Here is a 25601-nt window from a genome sequence, read left to right as displayed (position 1 = left end):
TATAAGAGACCCAGTATATTCTACTTCCTTTTCCACCCACTTCCAATACTCTCTCAAGTACCAAGCCCTGCTGGATGAACTTTAGCACTGTGATAGGTTCTCCAACTGGAGAATCCTTTCACACCCCTTTGCCTTTATTCATTCTATTCCCATTGCCTTTATTTATTTATTTATTTATTGAGATGGAGTTAACGCTCTTTCACCCAGGCTGGAGTGAAGTGCTGTGATTTCACCTCACTGCAACCTCTGCCCTCCCAGGTTCAAGCGATTCTCCTGCCTCAGCCTTCCAACATTACCTTTAATGTCCTTCTACCATCTCCTGTTGTCCATTTGACAAACTCATTCAACTTCCACCCCAAGTTTCAACCACAGCATTACATATTGTGCAGAAAAGAATTAACATAGTAGGTTTGAGGCTATAGTAGACCTTTGAAAGGTCTGCTCTCAAGTTTGGCTTTTGGCTGGCATCTGGGAACTTGGATTTCAGAAGTGTTTCCAAATTCCATATAAAAGTGGCTCACTGCAGCTGGGCGCAGTGGCTCATGCCTATAATCCTAGCACTTTGGGAGGCCGAGGTAGGTGGATTGCCTGAGATCAGGAGTTCGAGACCAGCCAGGCCAACATAGTGAAACCCTGTCTCTACTAAAAATACAAAAAATCAGCCGGGCATGGTGTTGCACGCCTGTAATCCCAGCTACTTGGGAGGCTGAGGCAGGAGAATCGCTTGAACCGGGGAGGTGGAGGTTGCAGTGAGCTGAGATTGCACTCTAGCTTGGGCAACAAGAGCGAAACTCTGTCTGAAAAAAAAAAAGAAAAAAGTGGCTCACTGAGTCTAAACTGTTTGTGCAAACAATATAGTTTATGCTGAACATCTCCTTTCCTTCTGGGAGTGTGAAATTTTGGTTTGCACTAGGCAGAGTGGTAAGCTAGGCAGCCTGTGTAACTGACCCCTGATAAAACCCTGGATTCCTAGGCTCAGGCAAGTTTCCCTGGTAGATACCACTTCACAAATGTTGTCACAATGAGATGCTGGAGGAATTAAGTGACTCCACTGGGAAGGTACTCTTGAAACTTGTGCCCAGTTTCCTTTGGACTTCATCCCAGGTGCTGATTTTGCTTTGTATCCTTTGGCTGTAATAAATCATAGTGTAAGTGCTGTAGTTTGAGAAGCATTGGTTGCTTTTTTCCTTGTGGTTTTTAGCTTGTATCTCTATTGGCTGCGTTTCCTTTAACTGGAAGTTATATCTAAACACTTGGTGTATTTAAGTCAAATATTTTGGCTAGAATACGTCTTTGGAGATGTTGCATGATTCATGTTGCGTAGCATCTGAAGAACATAATAACATCATATCTGATTAATTCGCCAAGTGAAGCTAAATTGACCACTGGATTAGGGTAATGGTAGTTTAAACCTTCCATTATGTAAATAAGTTTCCTCCCTTATGATCAGAAAGTACGTGTGTGTGTGTGTGTGTGTGTGTGTGTGTGTGTGTGTGTGTGTGTGTGTTTGGATGCAGTCTTGCTCTGTTGTCCAGGCTAGAGTGCTGTGGCATGATCTCAGCTCACTGCAACCTCCGCCTCCTGGGTTCAAGCGATTCTCCTGCCTCAGCCTTCCAAGTAGCTGGGATTACAGATGTGTACCACCAAGCCCGGCTAATTTATGTATTTTTAGTAGAGCCATGTGGGCCAGGCTGGTCTTGAACTCCTGACCTCAGCTGATCCACCCAGCCTCCCAAAGTGCTAAGATTATGGGCATGAACCACTGTGCCTGGCCCTTTTTTTTTTTTTTTTTTTTTTTTTGATACAAGATCTCCCTCTGTCACCCAGGCTAGAGTGCAATAGTAAGATCATAGCTCATTGCAGCCTTAAACTCCATGGCTCAAGCAATCCTCCTGCCTGAGCCTCCAAAGTAGCTAGGACTATAGGCACATACTACCAAGCCTGGCTAGTTTTATTATTCATTTTTTGTAGAGATGGGGGTCTCACAATGTTGCCCAGGCTGGTCTGGAACTCCTGGCCATAAGTAATCCTCCTGCCTTACTGATTTTTAAGGTAAGAGCTTGTTTAAACATCTACTTTGAATGGGCACAAATGAGTTTTTACTTTTTTGAATATCATTATGGAATAATTTATTTTTTTCATTGATTCAGTGTGGTTTCTTTTTGTGTGGTTTTTGGGTTCTTTTTTTTAGACAGGGTCTAGCTCTGTCACCCAGGCTGGAGTGCAGTGGCATGATCTCAGCTCATTGCAACCTCCACCTCCTGGGTTCAAGTGATTCTCTTGCCTCAGCCTCCCGAGTAGTTGGGATTACAGGTGCCTGCAACTGCGCCTGGCTAGTTTTCATATTTTTAGTAGAGACAACGTTTCTCCATGTTGGCCAGGCTGGTCACGAACCCCTGGCCTCAAGTGATCCACCCAGCCTCCCAAAGTGCTGGGATTGCAGGTGTGAGACACTGCGCCTGGCCCTGAAGTCAGTTTCGAAGTCAGTAAGACTCCATGACCCATTGAATCTGTGGGGAGAGGGGCTTTGTGGTGGTGGTCTAGGAGGCTTATAGCTTGAGGGAAAGAGTGGATAGTAATGTCACTAAGAGAGATAAATAATGTGTTAAATATACAGATTTTGAGGGGAAGATCATAAATTTGGTTGTGAATGTTCTGGGTTTTAACTTTATGTGGGACATACAGGTGGAAAAGTCAAGTAGGCAATTGAGATTCGATGCTAGGAACCAGGACAGGAAAAACAGATTTGGATGCCAGTCACCAGGGTATAGAAAATCTCCCTAGCAGGGCGCGGTGGCTCACGCCAGTAATCCCAGCACTTTGGGAGGCCAAGACGGGCGGATCATGAGGTCAGGAGATCGAGACTATCCTGTCTAACACGGTGAAATCCCATCTCTACTAAAAATACAAAAAATTAGCTGGGCGTGGTGGCGGGCGCCTGTAATCCCAGCTACTCGGGAGGCTGAGGCAGGAGAATGGCGTGAACCCAGGAGGCAGAGCTTGTGGTGAGCCGAGATTGTGCCACTGCACTCCAGCCTGGGCGACAGAGCGAGATTCCGTCTCAAAAAAAAAAAAAAAGTTAAATCTTCACAATTTATGTTCCTCTGCCACGGCTCCAGCTGGTCCTTCCGTTCAGGGTCCCTGACTTCCCGCAACACATCTCCAGAACTCTTTTCATCGTGTTGCCTGTGCTTTTGATGTCATATTCAATATATTATTGCCAAATCTAAGGTCATGAAGATTTTCCCATATGTTTTCTTCTAAGAGTTTATTATTATTATTATTTTTTAAAGACAAAGTCTCACTCTATTGCCTAGGCTGGAGTACAGTGGCTCAATCATAGCTCACTGCAGCCTGGAACTCCTGGGGTCAAGGGATCCTCCCATCTTAGCCTCCTGAGTAGCTGGGATTATAGGTGCACACCACCATAGCCAGCTAAATTTTAAATTTTTTTATAGAGATGTAGTCTCACTATGTTGCCCAGGCTGGAGTACAGTGGCTATTCAAAGGCATGATTATAGTGTACTACATCCTTGAACTCCTGGGCTCAAGTAATCCTCTCACCTCAGTCTCCTGAGTAGCTGGGACTACTGGTGTGTATCACTGTGCCCAGCTTATAGTTTATTCATTTTTAATTACACAGTAGTAGTTCTTTTTTTCTTTTCTTCTTTTTTTTTTTTTTTTTTGTGACAGGGTCTTGCTTTGTCACCCAGGCTGGAGTGCAGTGGAACAACCTTGGTGGCTCACTGCAACCTCTGCCTCCTGGGCTCAAGCTGTCCTCCCACCTCAGCCTCCCGAGTAGCTGGGACTACAGGTGCAAGCCCAAGTCCAGCTAATTTTTGTATTTTTTGTAGAGATGGGGTTTTGCCATATTGCCCAGGCTGGTCTCGAACTCCTGAGCTCAAGTGATCTCCCCACCTTTGCCTCCCAAAGTACAGGGATAACAGGCATAAGTCACCACACTTGGCCCAGTAGTGGTTCTTAAAATAAAATCAGAGCATTACAGATATATTAAGGTTCCTTTTGTCCACTCCCAATTTTGTACCTCCAGCTCCCTTTTGAAAAGTATCCTCTGGCCGGACCCAGTTGCTCACTTTGGGAGGCCGAGGCAGGCGGCTTACCTGAGGTCAGGAGTTCAAGACCAGCTTGGCCAACATGGTGAAACCCAATCTCTACTAAAAATACAAAAAATTAGCCAGGTGCGGTGGCACACGCCTGTAATCCCAGCTACTCAGGAGGCTGAGGCAGGAGAATCGCTTGAACCCAGGAGGCAGATCATGCCATTGCACTCCAGCCTGGGCAACAGAGTGAGATTTTGTCTCAAAAAAAAAAGTATCCTCTATTATGTGTTTATTATATATCCCTGTATCTTCCTAGGCCTATGGAAATACTTTTAGATATATTTACTACATTCAAAAACATGTGGTATTATTTGCATAAGAACATGTGTGTTTATGTAAATGGCATCACAATGAGCATATCATTCATCCTTCTTTACTCTGTGCTAGGCATTGTTCTAATTTTGACGACACAGCAATACACAAAATAAAGTTTCTATTCTCATGGACCTTACATTATCCTGCCACTTGGTTCTTAAAATTAATATCATGTATTGAGGTCTATGCATGATGATACATGTAGATCTGTTTCATTTCTTTTTTCTGAGACAGGGTCTCACTCTGTCACTCAGTTTAGAGTGCAGTGGTGCGATCATAGCTCACTGCAACCTGGAACTCCGGGGCTCAACAGATCCTCCTGCCTTGGCCTCTAGAGTAGCTGGGACTACAGACACACACCACCACATGCGGCTACTTGTTTGCTTATTTTTTTTTTCTGGCCACACGGCATCTGTATAATTTTTTATTTTTAAATTTAATTTAATTTTTTGAGATGGAGTCTCACTCTGTCACCCAGGTTGGAGTTCAAGCAATTCTCCTGCCTCAGCCTCTCGAGTAGCTGGGACTTACTGGCGCGTGCCACCACGCCCGGCTAATTTTTGTATTTTTAGTAGAGACGGGGTTTCGCCATGTTGACCAGACTGGTCTCGAACTCCTGACCTCAAGTGATCCACCCGCCTCGGCCTCCCAAAATGCTGGGATTATAGGTGTGAGTCACCGTGCTAGGCCTGTTTTTATTTTTAGTAGAGACAAAGTCTCACTGTGTTGCCCAGGCTGATCTTGAACTCCTGGGCTCAAGTGATCCACCCACCTCAGCCTCCCAAAGTGTGTTTCATTTATTTTATTTAGTTTTTCATTTCTTAATTGTTGTATGTTATTCTATGAATATACTATATAATACATCATTCTCTTATGATGGACATTTAGTTTTATATCAATTAGGATGTTGTCTACTTCAGGTAACAGAAAAACATGACTCATAATGGTGTAAATATTAAGGAAACTTATTATTTCACATCATAGAAAACCCAGAAGTTGAACGGTTGCCAGGTATATATGATTAGGGTCCTAACTCTGCTATTTTCTGTTTTTTTTTTTCCTCTCTTCTAAGCTCTGAAATAATTATATGTTGTTATATAACAAATTACCCCAAAACTTAGCGGCTTAAAACATAGGCCAGGTGCAGTGGCTTATGCCTGTAATCCCAGCACTTTGGGAGGCTGAGGTGGAAGGATCACTTGTGCCCAGGAGTTTGAGACCAGCCTGGGCACATAATGAGACTCCGTCTCCACAAAAAAACAACGAAAAAATAGCTAGCCACGGTGGCACGCACCTGTAGTCCCAGCTACTTGGGAAGCTAAGGTGGGAGGATAGCTTGAGCTCAGGAGTTTGAAGCTGCAGTGAGCCGTGATGACACCACTGCACTCCAGTATGGGTGACAGAGTGAGACCTTTAAAAAAAAAAAAACACCAAAAAACCATAAACATAGCTTTCATAGGTCACGAGTTGGGACACAGCTTAGACAGGTCTTTGGCTTAAGGTCTGTCCTAAGATGTGATCAAGCTGTTGCCCTGTGAGTCTTTCCATATGGCTATTTCTCACAGTATAGCATTTGGCCTGAGTGAGCAAATTGAGAACTTGAGATAGTACCCAAGAAGGAAGCCACAGAGTTTTTATCACCCACTCTTGGAAATGACATGCCATCAATTCTGCCTTATTCTATTGTTTAGAAGTGAGTTATTAAGCATAGCCCACACTCAAGAAGAGAGATTACACAAGAGTGTGGTTGCCAGCCTGTGGGATCTAGGGCCATCTTACAGGCTGCCTGCCATAGGCTGTCTGTCCTCAGGTTTGCAGAATGGCTGCCACCACCAATGCATCAATAGTCTTCCCTGAAGTAAGATGCCCTAAAAGGATCTTTTTGGCCCTGCACTGAAACCTTTTCTGATCTCCCCACTCCTCAATTCAATTCAATCAACATTTTTTGAGTGTTTGCTTTAGGACAGGCCCATTGCTACTTGTGAGGATTACATGGATCATGTCTTCATAGAGCTCACAAGTCTTATAGAAGAGATATAGACTCATAGAGCAAAGAATTGTAGTATACTGTGGGAGATCGAATGTCCCAGCAGCTGAGGAAGGATGCAGGAGAAATGAACTGAGGTTCGAGGAAGCAGTGGAAGAAATGGTTCAGGTGGGTTTTGGAGGATCAGTTGGAGGTAGGTGGCATGGGGGAGATAGGGCAAAGGCATTCCAGAATGTAAATATTACAGAAAAGTATTAAGAATAATGTGCCTGTAGTTCACGTTCGATTACCCTACTGTTAACATTTTCTTATGTTTATTTTTAGGTCTCGCTCTTTTTTTTTTTTTTTTTTTTTTTTTGAGACAGAGTCTCACTCTGTCACCCAGGCTGGAGTGCAGTGGTGTGATCTCGGCTCACTGCAACCTCTGCCTCCCAGGTTCAAGCGATTTTCCTGCCTCAGCCTCCCGAATAGCTGGGATTACTGGCATGTACCACCACGCCAAGCTAATTTTTGTATTTTTAGTGGAGATGGGGTTTCACCATGTTGGTCAGGCTAGTCTCTAACTCCTGACCTCAAGTGATCTGCCTGCCTCGGCCCCCCAAAGTGCTGGGATTACAGGCGTGATCCACCACGCCTGGCCAGGTCTTTCTTTTTAATAGAAATCATGACAGATCTATCTGAAGTCCTGTTTGCTTCTCCCCACATTTTCCGCTTCTCCTTCTTTCACCCCTTTACCATTACCATGGTATCCATCTAGTTCATCTTATATACTTTTACACACATAGATTTTTTGTAAACAGTATATACTGTTCTAATTTACCTATTTTTAAATTTATATAAATCATTTCACAGTGTACATATTTGTTGGCATGTTGCTATTTCAATAACTTAAGTAGTTGTGACCTAGCAAATGTTGACACATATAGGATTCCTTTGTTTTATTTGTTGTAGTATATCACTGTAGGGACATTTGGTGTTTTATTTATGCGAGTCTTATTGGACATTTCTGCTGTTCACATTTTCTGCCAGGAAGCTGGCCTCGTTGAACATGTCTTGTGCACACCTGTAGGAGTGTCTGTATTTTTCTTTTCTTTCTTTCCCTTTTTTTTTTTTTTTGAGACGGAGTCTCGCTCTGTTGCCCAGGCTGGAGTGCAGTGGCAGTGACCTGGGCTCACTGCATCCTCCGCCTCCCGGATTCAAGCGATTCTCCTGCCTCAGGCTCCCGCGTAGCTGTTATTACAGGCACGCGCCACCACGCCTGGCTAATTTTTGTATTTTAGTACAGAAGGGGTTTCTCTATCTTGACCAGGCTGGTCTCGAACTCCCGACCTCAGGTAATCCGCCCGCCTCTGCCTCCCAAAGCGCTGGGATTACAGGCGTGAGCCATCGCACCCAGCATTTCCGTATTTTTCTAGACGTGAAATTGCTGGGTCATAAAATGGACATTTTAAATTTCATCACACGGAATTGTCCTCAAAAGTGGCCGTTCTATACATTTTGCCCCACAGCTATCTCTGAGTCTGTTGTTACTCCTTGCTTTCCCCCAAAGCGCAAGCAACTGAGACCGCGCAAGGCGCGAGCCGGCTCACGGGCGGTCAGCGCCTCCCGCGCAGTTGGTACGTCCCGGATGGCTCCCCCGCGGCGGGGGTTGGTTAAGTCTCCGCTCGCCGCGCCTGCGCCCGCCCCGAGAGCGTGTCTCTGGCATCGGACGCGCGCGCCCGTCCCCTTCCCCCCGCGCTCCCAACGTGTGGCGGCTCGCGACCCCCAGCAACCCGGAGAAGGGCTACAGAGCGGCCCGCGCCAGCGAGTGAGTACCCGCCGCCTGCGCACAGCTCCGCCCGCCCCTCCCTGCCTCCTTTTCTTCCTCAGCGGGTCCGCGGCCCGCTACTCTCCGGGAGGGGCGCTTCCCGACGCCAAGGTAGGCCTCTCCCGACGCCGGGGCGGCCCTTCCTGATGCCGGGGTGTGTCCCTCGCGACGCGGGGGTGGGCTCCGGACGCCGGGGCGGGCCTTGCCGAAGTCGGGGGTGGGTCCCTCCGGACGCCGAAGTGGGCTCGGGATGCGGGGCTGGGACCCTCCCGATTCCGGGGCGGATTCCGGACGCCGGGACCGGCCATTACTGGTGCCGGGTTGGGCTTCTCCAGATGCCGGGGCTGGGTCCTTCCCAAGTTTGAGGTGGGTTCGGGACGCGGGTTGGGTCTCCCCTGACGCCACGCAGGGCCTCTCGGAACGCCAGGTTGGGCTTTGCACCTTCGGTTGCCGGGCGGGTCCCTTTCACACCTGGGGGGCGGCCTGCATCCTCCCGGGCGTCGGGCGAGCGCCGAGCTCCCTCAGCCGTGGTCCGCGCCGCCTCACGCCTCGGGGCGCCAGGCCTGCGCTCCTTCCTGTGCCGGGTTACTATTTTGTTGTGTGGTCCTCGTTTTCTCTAATTATTTGCCCCGAAAATAACCCCCAGCGCTCTCCTTGGAGATCCCTGTCGTCCTAGACGCTTTCGCCCCCGCAAGGCCGGCGCGTTTCTAGGTGCTTAGGCAGCGCCGCAGGCTTCTCGAGCGCCACAGCCGGCGGGCTGGTGCCCTGCCGCTCAGTTAACGGGGCGCGAGTCCCGGGCAGTAGTGGAGCTGGATTTGAATCCCAGCAGCTGGACTCCAGTGTTCTTTCATTTAATCACTACATCGCACCGAGATATAGAAATGACACCCGGAAAAAGTGAAAAGTTTATGCTTCTGTCTTTATTGTTTTCCTGTCAAGGGAGGCAGTGCCTTGTAGTCGAATGAAAGTGTGTTTTTGGAATCAGATACATTCAGCTTCAACTCTCAGCCCTTTACCAGCTTATCAGCTGTTTGCGTAAGTTTCCTCATGTGGAACATCGTGATCTGAATACCTACGACGCAGAGTTGTGATACTAGATACTAAAGTGTTTGGATTGTATTGTTACACACTTGTCCTAAATTGAGGCTGAATATAAACTGAAAAAATGGAAAATGAAGTATCAGGGATGTATGCGTGTGTAGGTATGCATTTACCTTTTTACAACAATTACAGAAATAAGTTCATTGTATTTAGTTATTAGAGCGCTTGGTTGACGGGCGTGGTGGCTCACTCCTATACTCCCAGCACTTTGAGAGGCCGAGGCAGAAAAATCACTTGAGTCCAGGAGTATCAAGACCCGCCTGGGCAACATAGGAGACCCTGTCTCTACAAAAAATAAAAAAAATTATTAGAGTGTGGTGGCGCCTGCCTATAGTCTCAGCTACTCAGGTGGCTGAGGCAGGAGGATCCCGTGAGCCCAGGAAGTGGAGGCTGCAAGTGAGCTATGATCGTGCCACTGCCCTTCAGCATGGGTAAGAGAGTGAGACCCTGTCTCTTAAAACCCTCAAAATTAAAAAAAAAAAAAAAAATTAGCTGGGCGTGGTGGCGCGTGCCTGTGGTTCCCAGCTTCTCGGGAAACTGAGGTAGGAGGTTTGCTTGACCTTTGGACCAGGTCGAGGCTGATTGCCCTACTGCACTCCAGCCTGGGTGACAGAGCAAGACCTTGTCTCCAAATAAAGAAAGTGCTAGGTACCTATTTAGGGGTAAAAGTCAATCATTTATAAAGGATTGTTCTTAAGGTCCCTGTGCCCCCAAGCTTTCAAAGCAATTTTGACAAGTTTGGTACCCAGACTGTCAAGATTTTAAATTACCTTGTCAGTGATTTTTCTTCAGATAGATCAAGACGATGGATGTGCTGAAATAAAATGGCAAATAATATCTGAAATTGAGGGTTTTCAAGGACACTGCCCAAAATGTTACCTGTGAAATAAATAAGTCTCATTACTGGGGCACCTGTCCTGCTTCTGCATCTTTCTGGAGACATTTTGTTCCTTAATTGTCATTAAGAAGCTGCTGTTGGCATCCAGACTTGATTCCTCCTTCATTGGCAGTTAGTGGTAATTCATTTTAGCTTTAGTTCAATAAGTGAAGATAGACCATTATTTTAGTGAGTTCTTCATCTTGAAGGGTAGTAACTTAAAAAAAAAAGTAGTTGAACTGTATACAGGCTTGCTTGTTTAAATGAACTGATCAGGGACCTTTCTTATTTACGTTTTTAGAATTACTGTGGAAAACAGTAATTTAATGTGGCTAAATCTCATGAAGCACTGGAAATTTTGGAATTTGTATCTGTGGGGAGCCTGTACTTAATGCTTCTTATTGATCCATCATCTGCTGTGATTCTTTGAAAACCCACCTTGAGCCTGCAGTGGTCTCTATGCTGGGTTTTTATTTATTTACATGCCTTTTAGAAATTAGATATATTTTGTGGTATAGCTTTGTTTGCTATCAAATTTCAGCATATTGGTTTAAATATATGGTACATGTAATCCCAGCACTTTGGGAGGCTGAGGTGGGCAATTGCTTGCGCCCAGGAGCTCAAGACCAGCTTGGATAACGTGGTGAAACCCAGTCTCTACAAAAAATACAAAAAATTAGCTGGGCTTGTTGGCACATGTCTGTAGTCCCAGTTGCCCAGGAGGCTCTGGTGGGAGAATTGCCTGATCCTGGGAAGTTGAGGCTGCAGTGAGCTATTATCATGCCACTGCACTCCATCACAGAGGGAGGCCTTGTCTCAGTAACAATACACGTGCACACACGGTACAGGAAACATTTAAATAGGATGGAAACTACTCTGTGTGAGAGGTTTTTCCAGTGCATTACACTTCTCCAGTCTTCCCCCATACTCATCTCTGCTGCCAAGTACTACTCATGCTATACTCTTAGATTTAAGGATTACCTTAAGTTTTTTGTTTGTTTGTTTGTTTTTGAGACAGAGTCTCATTCTGTCGCCCAAGCTGGAGTGCAGTGGCGCAGTCTCGGCTCACTGCAATCTCTGCTTCCCGGGTTCAAGTGATTCTCCTGCCTCAGCCTCCTGAGTAGCTGGGATCACTGGCGCGCACCACCATGCCTGGGTAATTTTTGTATTTTTAGTAGAGACGGGGTTTCGCCCTGTTGGTCAGGCTGGTCTTGAACTCCTGTCCTCGTGATCCGCCTGCCTCGGCCTCCCAGAGTGCTGGGATTACAGGTGTGAACCACCACGCCCGGCCTACCTTAAGTTTTATATCCTCCATACAACTTTTTTCAGCCATATCCTTTTATATTACAATTACTACTCAAAGTATGTTTGAATTCTGTTGTTACACACCTGTCTCAAATTGAGACTGAGTATAAACTGGGAAATAAAATATCAAGGGTGTGTGTTTATATGTGTGTGTGTGTGTGGGTATGCATTTACCTATTTTTTAAAATTATAGAAATAAGCTCATTGTAATTAGTTGATAAAGTGCTTCGTGGCACTTTAATTTTTTTTACCTTTAATTTTATCCTGTGCATTAAATGCATATATAGCATTTAATAATTTAAATATACACTTTGTGCTCCTTATTCACTCAGCAAATATAGGTGCATATCCTGTATCAAGCAGCAGTTTTAGTTAGAGGAGATATAAGTCATGGAAATTGGAGTCCAGTTTTCATGTCAGGAGACAAAAGTGCAAGTGCCTACTGTGTTTGGGCAAGTTACTTTTCTGAACCTGTGTTTCCTCATAATGATATATTCTGGTTTCTTAGGATTTATTGAAATATTCACTCATCAAATATTTATTATTATTATTATTATATTTTTGAGACAGAGTCTCGTTCTGTCCTGAGCTGGAGTGCAGTGGCACGATCTCCGCTCACTGCAAGCTCCGCCTCCTGGGTTCACGCCATTCTCCTGCCTCAGCCTCTCAAGTAGCTGGGACTACAGGCGCGTGCCACTACGCCCGGTTGATTCTTTGTATTTTTAGTAGAGATGGGGTTTCACCGTGTTAGCCAGGATGGTCTCGATCTCCTGACCTCGTGATCCACCTGCCTCGGGCCTCCCAAAGTGCTGGGATTACAGGCGTGAGCCACCGTGCCCAGCCATATTTATTATTTTTAAAAACTTTTTATTAAGATATCATTTATATACAGTAGAGTGAACCAATCTTAATTGTACAGTTCAATGTGTACACCCGTGTAAGTACCACCAAGGTATGGAACATTTTCAGAAGGCTGCCTTGTATCTTTCCCAATCAGTACCCTCCAGAGGTAACCGATGTTCTGACTTGGATCACCAGAGGTTAATTGTTTTATTTTTTATTTTTATTTTTTTGGGAAAAGGTCTCACTGTCACCAGTCTGGAGTGCAGTGGTGCAATCATAGCTCACCACAACCTTGAACTCCTGGGCTCGAGATCCCTTCTCCTCAGCCTTCTGAGTAGCTGGGACTACAGGCGCACGCCATTATGCCCAGCTGATTTTTTTTTTTTTGAGACAGTCTTACTGTTGCTCAGGCTGGAATGCAGTGGTGCGCTCTCGGCTCACTGCAACCTCTCCCTTCTGGGTTCAAGCGATTCTCGTGCCTCAGCCTCCCAAGTAGCTGGGATTACAGGTATGTGCCACCATGTCTGGCTGATTTTTTTTTTTTTTTTTTTTGGGAAACAGAGTCTCGCTCTGTCGCCCAGGCTGGAGTGCAGTGGTGTGATCTCAGCTCACTGCAAGCTCTGCCTCCCGGGTTCACGCCATTCTCCTGCCTCAGCCTCCCAAGTAGCTGGGACTGCGGGCGCCTGCTACCTCGCCCCACTAATTTTTTTTTTTTTTTTTTTTAGTAGAGCCGGGTATTCACTGTGTTAGCCAGGATGGTCTCGATCTCCTGACCTTGTGATCCGCCCACCTCAGCCTCCCAAAATGCTGGGATTATAGGCGTGAGCCACCGCACCTGGCCCTCAGTTTATTCTTTGTCAAGATTGTTTAAACTGTTCTGGGGCCTATGCCTTTCTATATACATTTAGAATAAGCTTGTTTATGTCTACTAAAAGTCTTAGTGGGATTTTTATAGGAATTGCATTAAACCTAAGATAATGTTCTGTGCTCCCAAAGGTTGAAGAAAAAAAAACAACAACCTAGGATCAGTTTGGGGAGAATTGATATGTTTACTATGTTGAAGCTTCCAACCCGTTGGCATGGTATGTCTCTACTTATTTAGATCTTTGATTTCTTTCGCTGGTTATTCAAAAAACAAAACCCCATAAAACAACTTACATATAAATCTATCCACACACCTGCAGTGAACTCACTTTCTACAAAGGTGCCAAGAACATACACTGCGGAAAAGACAGTCTCTTCAATAGATAGTGCTTAGAAAACTGGATATCTATATGCAGAAGAATGAAACTAGGCCTCCATCTCTTGCCATATACAAAAATCAAATAAAAATGTATTAAATGTATTAAATCTAAGACCTCAAACTATGAAATTACTACAAGAAAACTTTGGGGAAACTCTCGAGGACATTGGTCTGGGCAAAAACTTCTTGAGTAATATCCCATAACCACAGGCAACCAAAGCAAAAATGGACAAATGGGATCACATGAAGTTAAAAAGCTTCTGCACAGCAAAGGAAACAATAAAGTGAAGAGACAACCCACAGGATAGGAGAAAATATTTGCAAACTACCCATCTGACAAAGGATTAATAACCAGAATATATAAGGAACTCAACTCTATAGGAAAAAAATTTAATAATCCAATTTAAAAAATGGGCAAAAGATTTGAATAGACATTACTCCAAAGTAGACATGCAGGCTAGGCATGGTGGCTCAGGCTTGTAATCCCAGCACTTTGGGAGTCCGAGGCAGGTGGATCGCCTGAGGTCGGGAGTTCGAGACCAGCCTGACCAACATAGAGAAACCCCATCTCTACTGAAAATACAAAATTAGCCGGGCGTGGTGGTGCATGCCTGTAATCCCAGCTACTCAGGAGGCTGAGGTAGGAGAATCACTTGAACCTGGGAGGCAGAGTTTGCAGTGAGCCGAGATTGTGCCATTGCACTCCAGCCTGGGCAATAAGAATGAAACTCCATCTCAAAAAAAAAAAAAAAAAGACATGCAAGTGGAAAACAGGCATATGAAAAGGCGTTCAACATCATTGGTCATCAAAGAAATGCAAGTCACAACTACAGTGAAATATCTCACCCCAGTTAAAATGGCTTGTATCCAAAAACACGTAATAGGAAATGCTGGCAAGGATATGGGGTAAAGGGAACCCTTGTACACTGTTGGTGGGAATGTAAACTAGTACCAGCACTATGGAGAACAGTTTGGAGGTTCCTCAAAAAACTAAAAGTATGCCGGGTGCAGTGGTTTATGCCGGTAATCCCAGCACTTTGGGAGGCCGAGGCGGCGGATCATGAGGTCAGATTGAGACCATCCTGGCTAACACGGTGAAACCCCGTCTCTACTAAAAATGTAAAAAAATTAGCTAGGTGTGGTGGCGGGCGCCTGTATCCCAGCTACTCGGGAGGCTGAGGCAAGAGAATGGTGTGAACCCGGGAGGTGGAGCTTGCAGTGAGCTGAGATGGCACCACTGCACTCCCCCGCCTGGGCGACAGAGCGAGACTCCATCCCCAAAAAGCAAACAAAACAACTAAAAGTAGAGCTACCGTATGATCCAGCAGTCCCACTGCTGAGTATGTATCCAAAAGAAAGGAAATCAGTATATTGAAGAGATATCTGCACTCCCAGGTTTGTTGTAGCACTATTTACAATAGCCAAGATATGGAATCAACCTGTGTCCATCAACAGATGAATGGATAAAGAAAATATGGTACTTATACATAATGGAGTACTATTCAGCCATAAAAATGAATGAGATCCTGTCATTTGTAACAACATGGGTGAAACTGGAGGTCATTATGTTAAGTGAAATAAGCCAGGCACAGAAAGACAAACATTGCATGTTCTCACTTATTTGTGGGATCTAAAAATCAAAACAGTTGAGCTAATGGAGATAGTAGAAGGATGGTTACTAGAGGTTGGGAAGGGTAGTGGGGGATGGTGGGGAGGTGGGGATGGTTAGTGGGTACCAAAAAAAAAAAAAAAAAATAGAATCAATAAGACCCAGTATTTGATAGCACAATAGGATCACTTATAGTCAATAATAATGTAATTGTACATTTTAAAATAAAATTATAATTGTATTGTTTGTAACACAAGGATAAATGCTTGAGGGGATGGATACCCTATTTTGTATGATCTGACTATTACATATTGCGTACCTGTAACAAAGCATCTCATGTATCCTATAAATATGTGCACCTATGTACCCACAAAAATTAAATTTAATAAAACGTATAAGACTTACATGCTAAAAACTAAAATGTATGTTAGAAAACTTAAAAATGCTGCAAGATTTTTTTGAGGATTATTATTATTATTTTTTCTGAGACAGGATCTTGCTCTGTCACTCAGTCTGGAGTGACTGCAGCCTTGATCTCACGGGCACAAGTTATCTCCCACCTCAGTCTCCTGAGTAGCTGGGACTACAGGTATGCAACACCATGCCTGACTGATTTTTAATATTTTTTTGTAGGGACGGGGTCTTGCTGTGTTGCCCAGGCTGGTCTCAACCCCCCTAGCTCAAACAGTCCTCCTGCCTTGGCCACCCAGAGTGCTGGAATTACAGGCGTGAGACACTGCACCCAGCCTGAGCATTATTTTTAAATTATAAAATGAGCACAGAGTTGTAGGAATTTTGAATAAAGGAGAAAAATACGTATACATTCACCACACTAAATTATTCCAAGGTTTTGTTTTTGTTTTTTTTGAGACGGAGTTTTGCTCTTATTGCCCAGGCCAGAGTGCAGTGGCATGATCTCGGCTCACCGCAACCTCCACCTCCCGGGTTCAAGCGATTCTCCTGCCTCAGCCTCCTGAGTAGCTGGGATTACAGGCATGCACCACCACGCCTGGCTAATTTTGTATTTTTAGTAGAGACAGGGTTTCTCCATGTCGGTCAGACTGGTCTCGAACTCCCGACCTTAGGTGATCCGCCCGCCTCGGCCTCCCAAAGTGGTAGGATTATAGGCGTGAGCCACCGTACCCAGCCTTTTTTTTTTTTTTTTTTTTTTGAGACAGAGTCTTGCTCTGTCGTCCAGGCTGGAGTGCAGTGGTGGCGCAATCTCAGCTTAGTGCAACCTTTGCCTCCTGGGTTCAAGTGATTCTTGTGCCTGAGCCACTCGAGTACCTGAGATTACAGACATGTGCCACCATGCCCAGCTAATTTTTGTATTTTTAGTAGAGATAGGGTTTCACCATGTTGGCCAGGGTGGTCTCGAACTCCTGACCTCAGATGATCTGCTGAAAGTGCTGGGATTACAGGGGTGAACCTCTGCAAAGAAGTATTTATTGATCCCCTATCATTTGCCACGGCATTTGGTAGGTGCTGGGACTGTTTCTTCCTTGCCTTCCTTAAGGCTATAGTCCATTGAGAAAGACAGACATTTCTTTCTCGATGAAAAATCACGCAAATGAGTGTGTAATTAAAACTGTGTTAACTGATTTTGACAGAGGTGCATGGTACTTTGAAAATGTATAGTGGAGGTATTTGACCAATTTGGGGAGCCAAGAAAGATTTCTCTGAGAAAGTTATTCTTCTGAAGGATGAGAAGGAATTAACTAGGTGAAGGGGAATGTTGGGGAATCTTCCATTCATAAGAAGCAAGTATAGAGGCCTCATGACAGTAAAGGAGTATGGCTGGGGCTTAAGAACTGTGAGAGAGCTTAGAAAGAGCAATCTGGCAGGAGGGCAGATAATATGGGACATACTTTGTAGACTATGTTAAGAGCAAAAATGTCCTAACTATAAAAGTAGTGGGAAACCATTGAAATGGTTTTTTTTTTTTTTTTTTTTTTTTGAGACAGAGTCTCGCTCTGTCGCCCAGGCTGGAATGCAGTGGTGCAATATCCGCTCACTGCAAGCTCCGTCTCCCGGGTTCACGCCATTCTCCTGCCTCAGCCTCCTCAGTAGCTGGGACTACAGGCGCCCGCCACCACGCCCGGCTAATTTTTTTGTAATTTTAGTAGAAACGGGGTTTCACTGTGTGAGCCAGGATGGTCTCGATCTCCTGACCTCATGATCCGCCCGCCTCGGCCTCCCAGAGTGCGGGATTACAGGTGTGAGCCACTGTGCCCGGCCTGAAATGTTTTAAGTAGTGGAGTACTTTAAGATTTGCAGTTGAAAAGATAACAGCTTTGGTGTGTAGAGATTGGAGGGGAACGGTGGTAAAAGTAAGGAACCCAGTTATGAGTCTGTTAAAATTGTCTACACGTGAGTTGTTGGTAGCTTGGATGGTGATAGTGGTGAAAATGAAAAATGGAGAGGTTAAAGAGAGGTATAGGAGGTGAAATCAATTGCACATAAGGATGAATTGGATATGAAAAATGAGGGAAAGAGAGTTAAAGATAACATCTTGGTTCTGTACAGGGCTGGAAGGTGTGTACTAGCTTTCAAGTCTGCCCCAACTCTTTCCTCAGGGCTCTCAAATTTGTGTATGTGTGTGCGCGCACGCGTGCACATAGATCCCGCTGAGCAGGGTTATGTAGGAAGCTTGGGCCTATTGTGGTCTCTGCTGTGCATTTCAACAGCCTCTGACCATTCTGGGATATTTTGAGAGTTTATGAATCCTCCTATGGCTGTCTTATTTCATGGAGTTTCCTGATAAATCTCTGACTCATCTTCTCATTTGTTGCTTGTCTCAGGTAAGACCCAATGGCAGGCAATTGGCCGCTAAGATTGGAGTAATGATACTCCACATCTCATCTGTTCCCTTCAGCTGTCGCAGTGCAGTGGTTGGTACTCATATTCTGTCCTTCCCTGGTTAAACTACTGGACTCATAGTTCAACCTGTGATTTGAACTGAGGAGTAGGGTACTGAATATGGGAGTTGATCCTAGGTGTGAATCACAGAGACTCATGGTATTCTTACCCAAAGTTCAGTCGTTTTCATGAGTGAACATTTCTTAGTTAGTTTTATGCTTTTGGTCAGTTTCCAAGTGCTGAAATGGTTGTTTTGACTGTTTTGGGTTAGCTTTATAGTTTTCTTGAGAAGAGATTTGTCAACCTCCTTACATGGTCATGATGGTAACCACAAGTCCTTTTTTAGTTTGTTTATTGACTTAACACCACTCAGTGACTATTTTGAGTTTTCATCAAGGTATATAACTGTGTAATCACCTCCACAATCAAGATAGAGAACATTACCTCAAAAGTTACCCTCCTGCCCCTTACCAGTAATTTCTCTTCCTCTTCTGACCTGGCTCCAGGCAAATGCTGGTCTGTTTTCCTTTAACTGTTGATTAGTTTTTTTCTAGTTTCATACAGGTAGAATCATAGTTTGTAGTCTTTTAGACATTGCTTCTTTTGCTCACCATAATGCCTTTGAGATTCATCTGTGTCGTTGGATGCATCAGTAGTTTGTTCCGTTTTATTGTTGAGTAATTTTTCATTGTAGAGATACGTCTCAATTTGTTTATTCACATGTTGATGGATATGTGGGTTATTTCCAGTTTTTGTCCCTTATGACTAAGGCTGCTATGATGAACATTCACATCTTTATTTCTCTTGAGTAAATACCTAGGAATGAAATGGCTGGGTAATGTAGTAGATACGTGCTTTACTTTTTAAGAAACTCCCAAACTGTTTTCCAAAGTGGATGTACCACTTTATATTCCCTTTTTTTTTTTTTTGAGATGGAGTTTCACTCTTGTTGCCCAGGTTGGAGTGCAATGGCATGATCTCGGCTCACCGCAACCTCTGCCTGTCAGGTTCAAGCGATTGTCCTGCCTCAACCTCCCAAGTAGCTGGGACTACGGGCTCCTGCCACCATGCCTGGCTAATTTTTTGTGTTTGTAGTAGAGATGGGGTTTCACTGTGTTAGCCAGGATGGTCTCGATCTTTTCACCTCGTGATCCGCCCGCCTTGGACTCCCAAAGTGCTAGGATTACAGGCGTGAGCCACCGTGCCTGGCCTTTTTTTTTTTTTTTTTTTTTTTTTTTTTGAGACAGAGTCTTTCTCTGTCGCCCAGTCTGGAGTGCAGTGGTATGATCTCGGCTCCTGAGTTCAAGCAATTCTCCTACCTCAGCCTCCTGAGTAACTGGAATTACAGGTGCATGTCACCACACCCAGCTAATTTTTGCATTTTTAGTAAAGACGGGGTTTCACTGTGTTGGCCAGGCTGGTCTCAAATCCTTATCCTCAAGCAATCTGCCTATCTCGACCTCCCAAAGTGCTGGGATTACAAGTGTGAGCCACCATGCCCAGCCCACAAGTTGTCATTTCATCTGTTGATGGAATCTGGGTTGTCTTTGGTGTTTGACATTATGGAAAGAGCTGCTATGAACATACATATACAAGTTTTTGGGTGGTAATGTTTTCATTTCTACTGGGTAATTAATAGTAGTGGAATTGAAGCAAAGTTAAAAAGAGAAAAACAAGTTTTCCTGTACTTGGCTGACTCACTCCAAGGCCAGCAATAGGCAGGGCCCTGGCAGAGCCTTGATAACACTGTCTGAAAAGCCAGAGCCCAAAGGAATGAGCTCCAGATACTCTCCCAGCACACTGCGCCCCACACCCCCGCCCCAGAGTGAGGATAAGAAAAGAAAACAAATTCCTTTCTCATAAGTATTTCTACAAATACCTGTGTTTCACAAGTTTTGTAAGTTCCTGTTTTCCCTACAGTGCAGCTGCAAGATCACAAGCTATGCTTGCGTTGCGAGACCTGTCGCAATTTAATTAACTGCCTTTGTTCTGCTTCTGTAAGCCTGCTTGCCTGCCCCATGAGTTTCGCACCGTCACATTCCCACCGCACCATTCAAACTAGCCAACTCCCTTTCAGAAGTGTGTATAAAAGTCAAGCCCTGTCTTTGTTGAGGGCTCAGCCTTTGGATGTTAATCTGCTGGGCTGGTGGCCACCTAAAGAAAATCCTCCTGTTCCACGCATTGGTCTCTCCAGTCTCCAGATTCCCGCAACAGAATGACTGGCTTACATGACAGTTATACTTTTTTTTTTTTTTTTTAAAGAAACTGCCAGTTTTCCAAAGTGGTTATGCCATTTTACATTCCCATTAGCAGTGTATGAGAGGTTCATTATATTCTGCATTCCTGCCCACATTTGTATTGTCACTATTTTCAATTTTAGCCATTCTAATGGATATACAGTGTTAGGCCATTGTAAATTTAATTTGTAATTTCTTGATGAATAATGATATTGAATATCTGTTTGTTTTTCCTTATTGGCCTTTAGTATATCTCCTTTTGTGAAGTTTGTTAATATCACTTGCTTCTTTTAAATATTGGTTTGTCTTTTTTTATTTTTTCTTTTGAGATAAGGTCTCAGTGTGTTGTTCAGGCTGGAGTGTAATTTTTGGAATCCACCTAGAGATGTAAAGTGGCATAGCCAGCCTCCCAGTGTTTATGTGTTTAATAAGCATGTTTATGCTGCATTACCCAAGTGTTTTTTACTATTTCATCCTTTTCACACTTTGATTTTTGTATGCTTTCTTCTTTTTTTTTTTTTTTTGAGATAGAGTTTCACTCTTGTTACCCAGGCTGGACTGCAGTGGTGTGATCTTGGCTCACTGCAACCTCTGCTTCCTGAGTGCAAGCAGTTCTCCTGCCTCAGCCTCCCAAGTAGCTGGGACTACAAGTGCCTGCCACCATTCCCAGCTAATTTTTGTATTTTTAGTAGAGACGGGGTTTCACCGTGTTGACCAGGCTGGTCTCAAACTCCTGGCCTCAGGTGATCCTCCTGCCTCAGCCTCCCAATGTGGTGGGATTACATGCGTGAGCCACCGCGCCTGGCAGATTTTTGTATGTTTTCCAGTACACAAAATACATTAGTATTCATATAGTTAATAAAGTAAATATACATATGTTGTGGTTGTGCCTTACAAATTATCAGTAGAGATACTTTATATATTTAATGATTAGACTTTAAGTCTTTAAGTTCTGGGGTACATGTGCAGAACGTACAGGTTTGTTATATAGGTATATTCGTGCCATGATGATTAGATATATTTTTAAAAGGTAAGAAAATATTTGTGCCTGGGCATGGTGGCTCACATCTGTAATCCCAGCACTTTGGGAGACCTGGGTGGGAGGATCATTTGAGCCCAGGAGTTCGAGACCAGTCTGGGCAATGTAGTGAGACCTTGTCTCTACAAAAAATAAAAAGTAAATTAGCTGGGTGTGGTGGCACAAGCCTGTGGTCCTAGCTACTTGGGAGGTTGAGATGGAAGAATTGCTTGAGTCTAGGAGGTTGAGATTGTGGTGAGCCATGTTGGCCTCATAAAGTGCTGGGATTACAGGCATGAGCCACTGCACCCGGCCAAGAATTTTTTTTTTTTTTTTTTTGAGATGGAGTCTTGCTCTGTTGCCCAGGCTGGAGTGCAGTGGCACAGTCTTGGCTCAACCCCTGTCTCTGGGATTCAAATGATTCTCATGCCTCAGCCTCCCCAGTAGCTGGGATTATAGGTGCACACCACCATGCCCAGCTGATTTTTGTATTTTTAGTAGAGATGGGGTTTCTCCATGTTGGCCATGCTGGTCTCGAACTCCTGATCTCAGGTGATCCACCTGCCTTAGCCTCCCAAAGTGCTGGGATTACAGGCGTGAGCCAACATTTCTGGCCCAATAATTCTTTGTATATTCTGGATACAAGTCTTTTGCAAGATAAATGTATTGCACATATTTTCTTCCATTCTATGGTGGCTTTTTGTTTTCTTTTTTGATACGGGGTCTTACTCTGTTGCCTAGGCTGGAGTGCAGTAGCGTGACCACATCTCATTGCAGCTTTGACCTCCCTGGTTCAGGTGATCCTTCCACTTCAGCCTTCTGAGTAGCTGGAACTACAGGTGTGTGCCACCATACCCAGCTAATTAAAAAAAAAATTTTTTTTTTATAGAGACAAGGCCTTGCTATTTTGCCCAGACTGTCATTGTGTGGCTTCTTAATGGTCTTTTTTTAAAGAGCAGAAGTTTTAAATTTCAATAAAGTCAAATTTATCAATTAAAAAAATTTCTTTATGTCCTAAGAAACCTTTATTTACTCAGTCACCTTTTTTTTTTTTTTTAAATTGAGACAGGGTCTCACTATGTTGCTGAGGCTCGTCTTGAACGCTTGAGTTCTAGTGATCCTTCTGCCCTGGCTCCCCAAAGTGCTGGGATTACAGGCATGTGCCACTATTCCTGGCCAAATCTTGATAGTTCTACACTCTTTTGGGTCTTTCACTCCTTTGAGAATTCAATAAAAAATATAATAATTTTTCCAAGGAAGATACTGAAAAAACCAATTTTACACACAATTTTAGTTAATCCCCTGAAGCCAATCTATAGATTCTTTAAGGGCTTTTGGATTGACAGGTTAAGAACTCTTGGCTGGCAGTTCTCTAAGTATTAATCTATCTCTTCTTATGAGATGAGGTCTCACTCTGTTGCCCAGGCTGGAGTGCAGTGGCGCCATCATGGCTCAATGCAGCCTCCACCTCCCTAGGCTCAGGTGATCATGTCACCTTAGCCTCTCAAGTAGCTGGGACTATAGGTGTGCACCACCACACCTGGCTAATTTTTAAAATTTTTTTGTAGAGGTGGGGTCTTTCTTTTTTTTGAAACGGAGTCTTGCTCTGTCTCACAGGCTGGAGTGCAGTGACACAATCTCGGCTCACTGCAAGCTCCGCCTCCCAGGTTCACGCCATTCTCCTGCCTCAGCCTCCCGAGTAGGTGGGACTACAGGTGCCTGCCACCATGCCCGGCGAATTTTTTGTATTTTTAGTAGAGATGGGGTTTCACTGTGTTAGCCAGGATGGTTTTGATCTCCTGACCTCGTGATCTGCCCGCCTCGGCCTCTCAAAGTGCTGGGATTACAGGTGTGAGCCACCGTGCCTGGCCTTTTTTTTTTTTTTTTTTTTTTTGAGACGGAGTTTCACTCTTGTTGCCCAGGCTTGAATGCAATAGTGCCACCATGCCTGGCTAATTTTGTATTTTTAGTAGAGATGGGATTTCTCCATGTTGGTCAGGCTGGTCTTGAGCTCCCGACCTCAGGTGATCAAGAGGCAGTCTTTCTGTGTTGCCCAGGCTGGTCAGATCTGTCTTCTCAATTTGCCAGATTTCATATTCTTTCCCCTCAGTTGTCTTTGCTGTTTCTCCCCAAAGAGATTTGCTCTTTGGGTAGTCTTCATTATGGTAGTAGCAGACCTGAATCTAAAAAGGTAGAGTAAGGTGAATTAAAACTGAGGCCGGGCTTGGTGGCTCATGTCTGTAATCCCAGCACTTTGGGAGGCTGAGGCAGGCGGATCACGAGGTCAGGAGATCGAGACCATCTTGGCTAACACGGTGAAACCCCATCTCTACTAAAAATGCAAAAAAAATTAGCCGGGCGTGGTGGCGGGCGCCTGTAATCCCAGCTACTCAGGAGGCTGAAGCAGGAGAATGGTGTGAACCTGGGAGGCAGAGCTTGCAGTGAGCCGAGATAGCGCCACTGCAGTCTGGCCTGGGTGAAAGAGCGAGACTCCGTCTCAAAAAAAATAAAAATAAAAAATAAAATAAAAAATAAAACTGAGGACTTGATTAGTCATGATGGCTTGTGCCTCTAATCCTAGCATTTTAGGAGGCCAAGGCAGGAGGATCGTTTGAGGCCAGGAGTTCAAGACCAGCCTGGGCAACATAGCAAGACCCCCATCTCTTTAAAAAAAAAAAATTAGCTGAGTGTGGTGGTGTACTCTTGTAGTCCTACCTACCTGGGAAGCTGGGGCAGGAGGATTCCTTGAACCTAAGAGTTACAGGTTGCAGCGAGCTGTGATCATACACATTGCATTCAAGCCAAGGCAACAGAACAAGCCCCTATCTCAAAAAACAAAAACATAAATATAAAATCTATTTATATTAGAAATATGGCAACATTTGTACAAAGTTGCATTTGTGTTTTTTCCATTTCTGTTATAGTTTGGGGTTTAGAAAATTCACTTCTTGCGAATTAATATAAAATTAATTTAGGAAGTACAAATATGTCATCTTATTTGTGTTTTAATTTGTGTAATGGTAACTTGATAGGTTTTTAACCTTTTCCTGCTGCTATAACAGAATATCTTAGACTGGGTAATTTATAAACAGTACAATTTTTTTTGTTCACAGTTCTGAAGTCTGGTAAATCTAAGATCAAGGTGCCTGATGAGGGCTTGCTCTCTGCTTAAAAGGTGGGACCTTCTTGCTGTGTCTTCACATGGCAGAAGGGTAAAAGGGGCAAACAGGTTCTCTTAGGCCTCTCTTATAAGAGCACTAGTCCCATTCATGAGTGCTGTGTCTTCATGACTTCCCTAAGTCCCCATTTCTTTCTTTCTTTTTTTTTTTTTTTTTTTTTTGTAACAGAGTCTCGCTCTGTTGCCCAGGCTGGAGTGCAGTGGCTCGATCTCAGCTCACTGCAAGCTCCGCCTCCCGGGTTCACGCCATTCTCCTGCCTCAGCCTCCCGAGTAGCTGGGACTACAGGCTCCCGCCACCACGCCTGGCTAATTTTTTTGTATTTTTAGTAGAGATGGGGTTTCACCATGTTAGCCAGGATGGTCTCGATCTCCTGACCTCATGATCCGCCTGCCTCGGCCTCCCAAAGTGCTGGGATTACAGACGTGAGCCACTGCGCCTGGCCCCATTTCTTACCAACACATTGGGGATTAGATGTCAGCATATGAATTTTGGAGGGACACAAACATTTAGACCATAGCGGATAGGTCACATCTAGTTATGTAGTGAGATGTTACTGCTTTAGTATGAATTTATGTATACTTAAATAATAACTAGCTACCTCTGCATTGCATATGCAATAAATATTCTGTTAACTGTATTTAAATACAGAAGTTAAAAGTATATTTCTTTTTTTTTTTTTTTTTTTTGAGACAGGGTCTTCGTTGGTTGACTAGGCTGGAGTGCAGTGGTGTGATCTCGGTTCACTGCAACCTCCATCTCCTGGGTTCAAGCAATCCTCCTGCCCCAGCCTCTCCAGTAGCTGGGTCTGCAGGCATGTGCCACCACACCCAGCTAATTTTTGTATTTTTAATAGAGATGGGGTTTCACCATGTTGTCCAGGCTGGTCTCAAACTCTTGTCCTCAGATGATCCTCTCACCTTGGTCTCCCAAAGTGCTGGGATTACAGACTTGAGCCACTGCGCCTGGCTAATTTTTTCATCTTTGTAATTTCTTGTTCTTTAATCATTAAAAATATGCATTAAATGCGGAAAAGGACGTTTGTGTGTCAAGTTTTATCATGGGGAATGATTTTGTAAATTGTAAGCATCTGGGTGTGTAT

General features: G+C 44.3%; 1 protein-coding gene across 20 annotated transcripts in view; it reads left to right on the top strand.

Annotated features, from left to right (window-relative positions):
• UIMC1 (ubiquitin interaction motif containing 1) overlaps positions 1-25601 on the top strand; it is a 117886-nt gene that overhangs the window by 8599 nt on the left and 83686 nt on the right. The window contains exons 1-3 of one of the 20 annotated variants that reach the window (XM_016952788.3): positions 8112-8341; positions 9170-9265; positions 13353-13438. The exons of 3 other annotated variants lie outside the window; for them this stretch is intronic. In XM_016952788.3, the coding sequence (XP_016808277.1) occupies positions 9192-9265; positions 13353-13438 (160 nt within the window). In that variant the 5' untranslated portion in view covers positions 8112-8341; positions 9170-9191. 20 annotated transcript variants of the gene reach the window in all.

The sequence above is a fragment of the Pan troglodytes genome, chromosome 4 (assembly GCF_028858775.2).
Source record: "Pan troglodytes isolate AG18354 chromosome 4, NHGRI_mPanTro3-v2.0_pri, whole genome shotgun sequence".
In the NCBI taxonomy this organism is placed as follows: Eukaryota; Metazoa; Chordata; class Mammalia; order Primates; family Hominidae; genus Pan; species Pan troglodytes.
The sequence above is the reverse complement of the archived record's forward strand: the minus strand, read 5'-3'. Positions and strand labels throughout refer to the sequence as shown.